The 14,326-nt window shown below is 39.4% G+C and overlaps 1 protein-coding gene across 1 annotated transcript in view; it reads right to left on the reverse strand.

Annotated features, from left to right (window-relative positions):
* Window positions 1-14,326, reverse strand: part of LOC141050884 (vascular endothelial growth factor receptor kdr-like) — a 261,295-nt gene that overhangs the window by 56,692 nt on the left and 190,277 nt on the right. Inside the window, exons 18-20 of the mRNA XM_073547555.1 lie at window positions 12,529-12,633; window positions 4,444-4,557; window positions 2,154-2,242 (exon numbers count right to left, since the gene is read on the reverse strand). Coding sequence (XP_073403656.1) covers window positions 2,154-2,242; window positions 4,444-4,557; window positions 12,529-12,633 — 308 coding nt within the window. The remainder of the gene's footprint in view (window positions 1-2,153; window positions 2,243-4,443; window positions 4,558-12,528; window positions 12,634-14,326) is intronic.

The following is a 14,326-nucleotide window of genomic DNA, read 5'->3' on the forward strand; positions in this document are numbered from 1 at the left end:
ATGGCTATGTATGTTTTTGGGCCAAACAATATTGTTAGAAGAATTATTAGGCATTCACAAAATCAAGCAGCAAATATTGAGCTCCTCTGCAACACTATCCCATAGAAAACATTTAATAATAAGCTCTGAAATCAAAGTACCGCCTGGACCTGCCTAGACCTTTAAAGAAAAATGTTCTTTGTAGTTCCTCTAAAAATGCCACTTCTGAATAAAGGACCCTTTTCTAAAGCTAGTTACATACTTTCAATAGTCATTGGCAGGATAGTCGTTTGGTCAACAGCTATCCTGACCTCCTGCCTATACACATGCATGTTCGGTTTGGCTAAGTGTGCATGTGTTAGCTTTGAATTTAGAGTGACGAGTACTTGAAAGCTAGACACCTCTGGTGATAGTTTATCTACTTTTTAAGAAGATCATTTGTCAGGAGAGAGTGAGGTTGACCACAAAAACTTTAGATTGTCAGCTATTATGGATAAACTAGATTATGGCCCGATGCTATCGCATCGGGAGGATGCGATAGCATCACACCTCTTGCCATGTTAACCCTCAACACACACACTCCTCTCACCTTTCACCATCTCCACTCACTCTTTCACTCCACATACGACCCCTTCTCTCACTCCGTCTCTCATACTCACGCCGTCATCGCCGCTGCTCCACGATCACAGACATCTTCTTCCGCTGGCGCCATCCTGGATCCAGACGTTGTCCACGCCGGCGACATGTTCTTGCGGCGACGCCATCTTGAGTATCGTGAAATCCCGTGATACTCAAGATGGCGTCGCCGGAAGAACAGGTCGCCGGCGTGGACGACGTCGGGATCCAGAATGGCGTCGGCGAAATCTCGCGAGTTTTCGCCGACGCCATTTTGGATCCCGACGTCGTCCTCGCCGGCGACATGTTCTTGCGGCGACACCATCTTGAGTATCGCGGGATTTCGCCGATCCAAAATAGCGTCGCCGCAGGAACATGTCGCCGGCGTATAGGACGTCTGGATCCAGGATGGCGCCGGCGGAAGATGTCGGGGATCGTGGATCAGCGGCGATGATGGCGTGAGTATGAGAGATGGAGTGAGAGAAAGGGTCGTATGTGGAGTGAAAGAGTGAGTGGACGTGAGTGGAGATGGTGAAAGGTGAGAGGAGTGTGTGTGTTGAGGAGGAGTGGTGTGTTGAGGGTTAACATGGAAAGAGGTGTGCGGTGACGTCACCGGTTACAACTGGACGGAAGTTGTTACAACCGGAAGCTGCTTAGGGCATTTATTATTATAGATATGGACAGAAAAAAGACAACCTTTTTCAAATATGCATGGCGGCTTTAAGTCAGAATTCCATGACCACACATGATACAGTGTCAGACTGAAGAACATTGGGCCTACCACAGGACTTGATTCTGAGGGCCCACCTTTCATGTATACAAAACCAATGCATTATCATTAAAGCAGTTTTTCCAACCTAGACTAATTTGTATCAAGTGGTATAGCCATAAGATACATAATGTTAGTTTTTGACTGCTTACTGATTCGATTGGTTATCACATGATTGTTCAGATACTGTTGAAATCCAGATCGTGGAGCCAAGTTCTTCCCCACTCAAGAGCCCCATAGCAGCTGCAAGGTCTGCACTATAAACTCTCCCGAAAGTTAAGCCAGGGCCCACTGGAGGATTCTCCGGTACTCTGGTGGGCCAGTCCAACCCTGCATGAATATGATATGACTGCGGATCACATTCATTGCATTGCCATACCTCAATAACAGATCGGGCATGCTGCAGATTTGAAAATTTGTAGCATGTCTAAAGTCGGCAGCAGATTTTTATTCTGTGAGCAAATAGGATTTATAAATGTTGATTAGCTAACATTCTACGGTACTTGGTTGTAGAATTTCGGTCTGGATTGCACAACCAAAATTCCCAAATAATTCTTCATATGTGAATGATCCCTATGATATTTCAAAATATGTTTCCTAAAGCAAACAACCCTTTTAGGCTTTCCTAAAAGAAAGCTGTATCATTCAAAACACATGTAGATCACGCTGTATGGTTGACGTTAATCAATTGTAAATTTAGCTCTTGTCCAATTTGCAATGAACAATTTATCTCATGTTCCAATACATTAGACGGTATAATAACAATACAGGTAATGTATCTGTTCTGTACCTTGTATGCTATGAAATCTCCTCTTTTGCTTCGTAAATAATTGGACAAGTTTCCATATTTGCAAAATTCCACAATAACCATCAGTGGTCCTGTCGAAGACATAAAACATATTAGAGGTAAATTAACACTTTTTTAACATTTTTACTTCTAAGCTCACAAGTGTAGAATTTACTCTTAATTTCTACATGTTTTACTTTCTTTTTCTCTCTGGGAATATATAAGAGCTTATCCATTGTGGGGTTTTTTCTCACTTTTTAAGATTTTTTTTTATGTGTTGCATGATAATTCAGTTGTTCTTTTAATAACCTCTCTGCTCACTGTGCCTGATGGGAAGCTTGACATTAACTATAAAAAGGCTGCTTGATTTTTCCTGAGCTCTCACTTGAAGATACGTAAAAGTCTTGCTCTCTACTACTGTAAACGAGGGATGCTTTCCTCTTCGACTTCTGCATGAACATCCTGTCTCCGTGCGCAGCGCAGCACATCATGCTCACACACTTGGCTCCGTGCACATGTCTTTGGCAGGAGTGACAGACAGCGTGCTGCAGATCCATCTCAACTGTTCACACAAACGCTCTGCCACTCCAAATCTTATCTTCACATTCACTCTGCCTCTTCCTCGGTGACGCAGGCACCAAAAATTCCTTTTCATCTTGTTAATGCAATACATCAAGACAAGCGCAGCACTAAAGTCCAAGAACACTCATAATCTGATGTCTTACTAAGGTTTGGTATGCTCCTGCCTTCACCCCTGAAAAATTATCACTATTTTTATGGTTTTCGCTCTTAATCATTACGGATGAATACTTTAAAGCTGTACATAGACCAGACTCTTGTTTTTGGAATCAAGAAGGAACATGAAGTTTCCAGTTTAGATAAGAGAAGGAAACAGATATTGTAGGTGTTATGGTTATATTATAATGGTCAATTAACATATACTATGGAAATGCACTGTTCACGATCCATAAAAAGCCGTTTTGGGCAAAGTTCTGGGTTGGGCAAGATAATCAATACGCCATATGTATTTTATTACAAAGTGGGTTTAAACTTTGATCTTTTTGTGAGTATATGGAATAAAAGTTCTGGCCTTTTATCCAGATTGCCAGAGGGGTCGGCACTATCTTCCTGGCTTAATTTGATGCAAGGCTGATTGAAACCTCAAGGCGCATACTTGAAAGGTCAGGACAGGACCAAACTGCTGGCAACTCTGTACTGAAATTTCCCCCAGGTGTTTTAAGAGTTTGGAAGTGACTTTTAAGATCTCCATATACATTAGAATGTTAGAGGAACCCTCCAGTTTAGGTGGGACTGGTCAGTCATCTGTTTTATATGGGGGCCTCCTGACTATCCCCCCACAGATGATGTCAGTGAAGAGAAGGTTTAGGCAGTTGGAATTTCAATGCCCAATCCTTTATTTTCTGGGGATAAAATCCACTGCTAGAGGTGTGTGGCAGCTGCTCTCTCCTCTCCTCACATTGAAAACACATGAACTCTACATGAGACGAACACACTCATGAGTATTGGGAACCTGGAAGAAATATCTGTTTGCTCACAGCTATGCCATGTGTATGGCCAGCTTTAAATATTTATAAATTGTCTAAAGGAGGCCATACCAAGCACATTAGATAAGAGAAGGTTGAGGGTGGACATATCAGCTGCACAGGAACCCAAGTAGTAAGGGAGCCCACTACTACCTTGAAAGCAGATGGAATTGTGCATTAAGATCAGCTATTGGGCTGCTAAGGGTCTGTGTATTGTTCTTGCATGGGGGCCCTCTTCTGTCTGTGTCTGCCCCTGAGTAGTTTGATGGTTGAAGAACCATTGAATGAGCAAATATCTTGGTGAAGACTCTATTTGCTGATGCTGCCATTTTACTCCATGTTGGACATTACTGTAGCTCAACTAGGCCATACATATTCAATCACAGTAGGTAATGAACAAACTATTTTTATGGGAATAATCTTTCAACAAATGATCACTTTTCTTTTTCTAATATAGACATATCACAGCCTAAAATCATCAAAGTAAAAATTTCAGTGGGAATTTCTGCACAATGTGAAATAGACTTTGATGAATCTGAGCTCATGTTCTGTTTTTCAATTGACCCAGGAACATTTACTTAAGAATTTAGTAATTGGCCTGCAATTAATGCCGACATGTGTTTAAGTTATTTGTTTGGAATTTTTAACTTCAAGTCTTCGTTGACTCAAAGGTCTTCTAGATTCCGTATAGCAAGATAGAAGGTTTAGTGAGCAGGGAATGAATGGGTTAAGAATGGCTAGTAACTTACCTCCTGGCTTGGTGCAAGCTCCCAGTAAATTAACAACATTCAAATGATGGCCAATATGGATAAGGATCTTCAGTTCGGACATTAAAGCTTTGCATTCGTTGTTTGTTGCACACTCTGTTAACATAAACAGGACGCAGTCATCTCTGCACAATGGGATATTTTTACAAGGCACACAAAATCCTGTTTAGGTTTAAGGAGGGACATCACTACCCGTATGAGGAATCTCAAACACAGGACACGCTCATAAGTAGTCTTCTTTTTCTGCTCCGCATACGTAGGATGTAATTTATTTAGTGGTAACATACAGAGAAAAATGTGAGCTCCAGACAAGTAAATGTGCTGTATGGTCAGTGCCCAGTAAAAAAGACTCATTACTTGAGACTGACTGATGGGTTCATGCTCAGTCAATGTTACAGAGGTCTTGGAATTTAGATGATCCTTTTGTGTTTATTAAAAATGAATATTGCACAGTCAACTATTTTCTCCAGATGTACCACAGAAGGGCTTGGCCGAGAAAAAGATATTCCAGGCAACTGTTTTTTCTCCTGCACTTAAAGAGTAATAGTCTCATTTCATTAATCCATAGTACACATGAAAATAGGAAACTTTGTAATAGATCTTATCACAGAAATGTACTTTTTTCATCTCCTTTTCCTCTCAATTCATGGGTAAAATGTGTAATATCTGTATTTAGTGAAAACAGATTTGCCCATTACTGAGATAGGAGATGATGGTTGGTGCTTTTAAAATTTTATGGAGGAGAGAGGAGCTAAAGGCAGACACAGACATGTTGCTGTAAGTACTCCTGGAACGACAGTTTTATATAGAACTTTATGAGCACCAACTGTCATCTCCTATCTCAGTAATTGGAAAGTTTCTATTCATCGAATACAGATGTTATCCAAGAATTGAGAATTTTGAATTGAGAATTTTGAGATTGAATAATCAGTACAGAAGGATAAAGAAGCAGATTTCTCTGATAAGATCTATTACAAAGTAGCTTATTTCCAGGTGCAGCGTCGGACTGGCCCACCGGGGAACCGGAGGATTCTCCGGTGGGCCCTGGCATCTGGTGGGCCCTGGCACCTGCAGGCATACAGGGCCAGCAGTTGCCTAGGGCCCCTGCTGCTCCAGGGGCCCCCAGCCAGTGGTGTGTCGCACACCATGCAGCTGCTATGGGGGCCCCTGCCAGCAGAGCAGCAGCGGGTGTCAGGAGGCAGGAGCCCCTGTCCCCGCTGCTAAAGAGAAATGAATATTCACTGCGAAGCAGTGAATATCATTTCAGGTCTCCACCCCCAGAGGCCCCGCCCCCAGCCCAGTAAGCCGCTCTGCATCAGGGCCGGCGCCGCCCTCAGTCCTCTCTGCTCCTGGCTCACAGCCAGTGCGCGATGACGTCACTACATCGCGCACCCGCTGTGTGTCTGGCAGAGGGGGCAGCTCCTGACACTGAGGCCGGGATCAGCGTGGGAGCGAGGAGGAGAGGTAAGTATTGTGTTTTGTTTTTTTTTTTTATATCTCTCGCTCTCTCTATCTATCTCTATTTCTCTATATATCTCTCTCTCTATCTCTCTTATATCTATCTTTCTATCTCTATCTATTATCTATATCTATCTATCTCTATATCTATCTCTATCTATTATCTATATCTATCTATTTCTATATCTATCTCTATCTATTATCTATATCTATATCTATCTCTATCGCTCTATCTTTATATCTATCTTTCTATCTCTACATCTATCTCTATATCTATCTATCTCTATATCTATCTATATATATATATCTCATCTCTATATCTATCTATCTCTATATCTATTATCTCTATATTTATTATCTATCTAGCTACCATCTATATCTATCTATCTTTATCTATATATATCTCTATCTAATATCTATATCTATCTCTATACCTATCTATCTATTTATCTATCCGTTATCTATCTCTATATCTTTTCTCTGTATCTATCTATCTCTATATCTATATCTCTCGCTATCTATCGCTCTATCTCTATCTCTATATCTATCTCTATATCTATCTTTATATCTATATAAATCTATCTCTATCTATCTCTCTCTATATCTATCTCTATTTCTCTCTATATCTATCTCTATATCTCTATAGCTATCTATCTATATATCTCTATCTATCTCTATATCTATCTCTCTGTATATCTATCTATCGCTCTATCTCTTTATCTGTCTTTCTATCTCTATATCTATATATCTATCTATCTTTATCTATTTATCTCTATATCTTTTCTCTGTATCTATCTCTCTCTATATCTATATCTATCTATCTCTATATCTATTATCTCTATATCTATATCTATTTCTCTCTATTATCTCTCTCTATATCTATCTATTTATCTCTATCTCTATCTCTCTGTATATCTATCTATCTTTCTATCTCTATATCTATCTCTATATCTATCTATCTTTCTCTATCTATTTATATCTATCTATTATCTATATCTATCTCTATCTATCGCTCTATCTCTATATCTATCTTTCTATCTCTACATCTATCTCTATATCTATCTTTCTATCTATATCTATCTATATCTATATCTATCTATTATGTCTATCTATCTAGCTATCTCTATTATCTATATCTACCTATCTCTATATCTTTCTATCTTACTCTATCTCTATATCTATCTGTTATCTCTATATTTATTATCTATCTTTATCTATCTCTATCTATTATCTATATCTATCTCTCTATCTATTTATCGATCTCTGTATCTATCTCTCTCTATATCTATCTCTCTCTATCTACCGCTCTCTCTATCTCTATCTATCTCTATATCTATTATCTCTATATCTATCTACCTATCTATCTCTATATCTATCTCTCTATATATATATATCTGTTTCTCTCTATATCTATCTCTATATCTCTCTCTCTATAGCTATCTATATATTATCTCTATATCTATCTATCTATATATTATCTCTATATCTATCTATCTATCTCTATATCTGTTCTCTATATCCATATCTATCTTTCTATCTAACACTATATCTCTATATCTATCTCTATATCTCATTATCTATCAATCTCTATCTCTATCTCTCGCTCTTTATCTATCTATCTATTGATCTATCCATCTATCTCTATATCTATCGCTATATCTATCTATTATATCTATCTATTATCTCTATTATCTATATCTACAGTGGGGAAAAAAAGTATTTAGTCAGTCAGCAATAGTGCAAGTTCCACCACTTAAAAAGATGAGAGGCGTCTGTAATTTACATCATAGGTAGACCTCAACTATGGGAGACAAACTGAGAAAAAAAAATCCAGAAAATCACATTGTCTGTTTTTTTTTTCATTTTATTTGCATATTATGGTGGAAAATAAGTATTTGGTCAGAAACAAAATTTCACCTCAATACTTTGTGATATATCCTTTGTTGGCAATGACAGAGGTCAAACGTTTTCTGTAAGTCTTCACAAGGTTGCCACACACTGTTGTTGGTATGTTGGCCCATTCCTCCATGCAGATCTCCTCTAGAGCAGTGATGTTTTTGGCTTTTCGCTTGGCAACACGGACTTTCAACTCCCTCCAAAGGTTTTCTATAGGGTTGAGATCTGGAGACTGGCTAGGCCACTCCAGGACCTTGAAATGCTTCTTACGAAGCCACTCCTTCGTTTCCCTGGCGGTGTGCTTTGGATCATTGTCATGTTGAAAGACCCAGCCACGTTTCATCTTCAATGCCCTTGCTGATGGAAGGAGGTTTGCACTCAAAATCTCACGATACATGGCCCCATTCATTCTTTCATGTACCCGGTTCAGTCGTCCTGGCCCCTTTGCAGAGAAACAGCCCCAAAGCATGATGTTTCCACCACCATGCTTTACAGTAGGTATGGTGTTTGATGGATGCAACTCAGTATTCTTTTTCCTCCAAACATGACAAGTTGTGTTTCTACCAAACAGTTCCAGTTTGGTTTCATCAGACCATAGGACATTCTCCCAATACTCCTCTGGATCATCCAAATGCTCTCTAGCAAACTTCAGACGGGCCCGGACATGTACAGGCTTAAGCAGTGGGACACGTCTGGCACTGCAGGATCTGAGTCCATGGTGGCGTAGTGTGTTACTTATGGTAGGCCTTGTTACATTGGTCCCAGCTCTCTGCAGTTCATTCACTAGGTCCCCCCGCGTGGTTCTGGGATTTTTGCTCACCGTTCTTGTGATCATTCTGACCCCACGGGGTGGGATTTTGCGTGGAGCACCAGATCAAGGGAGATTATCAGTGGTCTTGTATGTCTTCCATTTTCTAATTATTGCTCCCACAGTTGATTTCTTCACTCCAAGCTGGTTGGCTATTGCAGATTCAGTCTTCCCAGCCTGGTGCAGGGCTACAATTTTGTTTCTGGTGTCCTTTGACAGCTCTTTGGTCTTCACCATAGTGGAGTTTGGAGTCAGACTGTTTGAGGGTGTGCACAGGTGTCTTTTTATACTGATAACAAGTTTAAACAGGTGCCATTACTACAGGTAATGAGTGGAGGAAAGAGGAGACTCTTAAAGAAGAAGTTACAGGTCTGTGAGAGCCAGAAATCTTGATTGCTTGTTTCTGACCAAATACTTATTTTCCACCATAATATGCAAATAAAATGAAAACAAAACAGACAATGTGATTTTCTGGATTTTTTTTTCTCAGTTTGTCTCCCATAGTTGAGGTCTACCTATGATGTAAATTACAGACGCCTCTCATCTTTTTAAGTGGTGGAACTTGCACTATTGCTGACTGACTAAATACTTTTTTTCCCCACTGTATCTATCCATCTATCTATCTATCTATCTCTATCTATCTCTATATCTATCTTTCTAACTCTATATCTATCTATCTCTATACATATCTCTATATCTAGCTATTATCTCTATATCTATCTCTATATCTATCTGTCTCTATATCTATCTCTATATCTATCTATCTCTATATACAGTGGGGAAAAAAAGTATTTAGTCAGTCAGCAATAGTGCAAGTTCCACCACTTAAAAAGATGAGAGGCGTCTGTAATTTACATCATAGGTAGACCTCAACTATGGAAGACAAACTGAGAAAAAAAAATCCAGAAAATCACATTGTCTGTTTTTTTTTTCATTTTATTTGCATATTATGGTGGAAAATAAGTATTTGGTCAGAAACAAAATTTCATCTCAATACTTTGTGATATATCCTTTGTTGGCAATGACAGAGGTCAAACGTTTTCTGTAAGTCTTCACAAGGTTGCCACACACTGTTGTTGGTATGTTGGCCCATTCCTCCATGCAGATCTCCTCTAGAGCAGTGAGGTTTTTGGCTTTTCGCTTGGCAACACGGACTTTCAACTCCCTCCAAAGGTTTTCTATAGGGTTGAGATCTGGAGACTGGCTAGGCCACTCCAAAACCTTGAAATGCTTCTTACGAAGCCACTCCTTCGTTGCCCTGGCGGTGTGCTTTGGATCATTGTCATGTTGAAAGACCCAGCCACGTTTCATCTTCAATGCCCTTGCTGATGGAAGGAGGTTTGCACTCAAAATCTCACGATACATGGCCCCATTCATTCTTTCATGTACCCGGATCAGTCGTCCTGGCCCCTTTGCAGAGAAACAGCCCCAAAGCATGATGTTTCCACCACCATGCTTTACAGTAGGTATGGTGTTTGATGGATGCAACTCAGTATTCTTTTTCCTCCAAACACGACAAGTTGTGTTTCTACCAAACAGTTCCAGTTTGGTTTCATCAGACCATAGGACATTCTCCCAAAACTCCTCTGGATCATCCAAATGCTCTCTAGCAAACTTCAGACGGGCCCGGACATGTACAGGCTTAAGCAGTGGGACACGTCTGGCACTGCAGGATCTGAGTCCATGGTGGCGTAGTGTGTTACTTATGGTAGGCCTTGTTACATTGGTCCCAGCTCTCTGCAGTTCATTCACTAGGTCCCCCCGCGTGGTTCTGGGATTTTTGCTCACCGTTCTTGTGATCATTCTGACCCCACGGGGTGGGATTTTGCGTGGAGCACCAGATCGAGGGAGATTATCAGTGGTCTTGTATGTCTTCCATTTTCTAATTATTGCTCCCACAGTTGATTTCTTCACTCCAAGCTGGTTGGCTATTGCAGATTCAGTCTTCCCAGCCTGGTGCAGGGCTACAATTTTGTTTCTGGTGTCCTTTGACAGCTCTTTGGTCTTCACCATAGTGGAGTTTGGAGTCAGACTGTTTGAGGGTGTGCACAGGTGTCTTTTTATACTGATAACAAGTTAAAACAGGTGCCATTACTACAGGTAATGAGTGGAGGAAAGAGGAGACTCTTAAAGAAGAAGTTACAGGTCTGTGAGAGCCAGAAATCTTGATTGCTTGTTGCTGACCAAATACTTATTTTCCACCATAATATGCAAATAAAATGAAAAAAAAACAGACAATGTGATTTTCTGGAATTTTTTTTCTCAGTTTGTCTCCCATGGTTGAGGTCTACCTATGATGTAAATTACAGACGCCTCTCATCTTTTTAAGTGGTGGAACTTGCACTATTGCTGACTGACTAAATACTTTTTTTCCCCACTGTATCTCTATATCTATTTTTATTTATAGCCATCTATCTATATATATTTATCTCTATATCTATCTATATATGTCTATATTATTATTATTATTATTATTATTATTATTATTATTATTATTATTATATATGTATATCTCTATCTATTATCTATCTCTATCTATTTTCTATCTCTATCTATATATCTATCTATCCCTATATCTTTCTATCTATAGCCATCTATCTCTATATCTATCTATCTATCCATTATCTATTTTCTATCTATCTCTATATCTATCTACCTATCGATCTATCTATCTATATTTCTTTCTATATCTATCTTTATATCTATCTCTATCTATCTCTATCTATCTCTATGAATCTTTCTATCTATATCTATCCATTATCTACTTTCTATCTCTATATCTATCTATTTCTACATCTATCTTTCTATCTATATCTATCTAACTCTATATCTATATATCTATATAGCATTATACCCTATGAGGAGGCAGCATTATTCCCTATGAGGGGGGCATTATTATACCCTATGAGGGGGGCATTATTATACCCTATGAGGGGGCAGTATTATACCCTATGAGGAGGCAGCATTATACCCTATGAGGAGGGCAGCATTATACCCTATGAGGGGGTGCATTATTCCCTATGAGGGGGGCAGTATTATACCCTATTAGGGGGGCAGTATTATACCCTATGAGGGGGCAGTATTATACCCTATGAGGAGGCAGCATTATACCCTATGAGGAGGCAGCATTATACCCTATGAGGGGGTGCATTATTCCCTATGAGGGGGGCAGTATTATACCCTATGAGGGGGCAGCATTATACCCTATGAGGGGGCAGCATTATACCCTATGAGGGGGTGCATTATTCCCTATGAGGGGGTGCATTATTCCCTATGAGGGGGTGCATTATTCCCTATGAGGGGGTGCAGTATTATACCCTATGAGGGGGGCAGTATTATACCCTATGAGGGGGGCAGTATTATACCCTATGAGGGGGTGCATTATACCCTATGAGGGGGTGCATTATTCCCTATGAGGGGGGCAGTATTATACCCTATGAGGGGGGCAGTATTATATTCTATGAGATGGCTGCCTTATATTCTATGAGATGGCTGCATTATACTATGTGAGGGGGCTGCTTTATATTCTATGAGGGGGCTACCCCAACTCCTGCTACATAATTAAGACATGTACAACCTTATACCCGGATATTAGCGTGTTTTACCGCATAATTGGTGGTCTGGTATTTAACTCTATGCAGCTACATAGTGGGCCCCAAGAATGATTTTCTCTGGTGGGCCCAAGGTGTTCCAGTCCGACGCTGTCCAGGTGTACAATTGATTTATAAAAATTAAAATGATGGTTACACTTTAAATGGAAAAAGAAATTATGCTAGAGTAACTATACTAAATATACATGTAGTGTAGGTTCACAACAAGTAATAGCTGACCATACCTCATGTGTATGATTTATAACTTTGAATCCAACTTTTTTCCACTATTAAAAACCCAATTGAGAGTAATACCTTTCAGCATCTTAACAGCAACTGTTTTGCAAGTAGAACCTTTATCAATGCCAAAAGCAGAAGCTTCCACCACCTTCCCGAAAGCACCATGACCCAGCGTTTTACCTAAAGGTAAAAGTCAAAAGTGAGCCACTGTCTAGACAAGCAATCCGAAACATGCAAGAATAGTCATGCAAAGTCCCACAGGCCCATATGTAAAGTAAGACTGAAAGTGACCGACAGACAGAAATGTGAAGATTAAAGAGGAGCTCAGCTTTAAACAGTCGCTATTTGTTAAAATGGTCCATTGACAACAAACTGACCATGAAGTGGCCAGTGATGTAATCTACGAGGAGAATAAGAGTATGTGCACACGTTGAGTTTTTGGAGCATTTTGTTCTGCACTAAAACCCATCTCATGGCAGGAAAAACACAGGGTACTATATGCGCATTTATTATGTATTTTTTATATGTTTTTCCTTGCATGTTCGTTGCCTTTTCACTTGCGTTTTTTACGCATTTAGTTGAATGGGTGAAAAATTTTACAAAAATGCTAAAAGAATTAACATGCTGCAGATCTTAAAAAAATACAATGGTGGTTAAAATACATAATGAAAAAAGCAGCAAGAGCATGATATTTCAGAAATAACATTCGCTTTGCTGGTACTGTAAACACACAAAGAAAAAAAAAAAGCACTGAAAAATGTTGCAAAATCGCAGTGTGTGAACATACCCTAATTTTTCAGTATCCCCACAGAAGAATGCTCATTAAAATCAAAGTGTTGCGTAACACACGACAGGACAGGTACTCAACAATGAGACCACCCATCACTCTGACCAGGTGATCATGATCTTATAAATGACTTTTCAAAACGAGAAAAGCCTTTTTGTACAGGTGCATGCCAATAAAAAATGTAATTCTTGCATTATAGAGTATTGGAAGAGACTGACAAGTGTAAGTTGATGAAAGAATTTAAGGTTGAAATCTTCCACCATAGGAGGTTGGTGAAGGGGGATGATAACTTAATGGAACATAATGTGTATTAAGCTGTTTTTTCACATTCCTAATAATGTATCACAGCAGGTGTGACACTCAACAGAAGGTCAAGGCCTGCAAACTTATTTTTCCACTTCAAATTCTATGCTATGTGATTGTAGATAAACTTCCTTTAAGAATTTAGAATGAGTGAAGAAATCTTGCACAGGCTGCGAGCCTGCCCAATATTTATGTGTTGCCTTATAGATTATGGAGACCATGTTCAATTACTCAATGGTTAGGAATGCGCAGGTTATCAAGGAATTCACAGCAAAACGGGTTCTTTACTCTCCCTTGTGATAGAAAACAACACTTGTCCAACAGAGATAAGAAGAAACCCCAGTGTGATGACAGCTTGAATAGAGATTAACATTCACCATAAGACCAGAAGAAGAGATATGTATATATACCTAGATGAAGAGGTATGGGATGCACAACATGCATAAGACATTAGAAACTATCAGTTGAAGTTGTTTAACCTTTCATCCCATGTATATCCTAAGAATAACAGTTTAGAATATAAGGCCATAATAATAAAGAACAAGTATCCTGAGTGGTGTTAGCACGGCTTCTGGAGTCCAAGTGATTGTAAAATGATGTCTATATACCAGCTGACGTACAAATTTATGGAAAGAAATAATGGGATACAACAGTTAGACCTTGCTTGTAATGTTATCAGTTTAGGCCCAAGGATAACATCATAAAATGCTGTCCAGTTGTATGTCATTAAATGGAACCCAACAGATCCATGGTGCCCGGACCAGAGGCAGCATGAATCAGATA

The sequence above is a fragment of the Dendrobates tinctorius genome, unplaced genomic scaffold (genome assembly GCF_039654945.1).
Source record: "Dendrobates tinctorius isolate UK_male_01 unplaced genomic scaffold, ASM3965494v1 ptg000154l, whole genome shotgun sequence".
In the NCBI taxonomy this organism is placed as follows: Eukaryota; Metazoa; Chordata; class Amphibia; order Anura; family Dendrobatidae; genus Dendrobates; species Dendrobates tinctorius.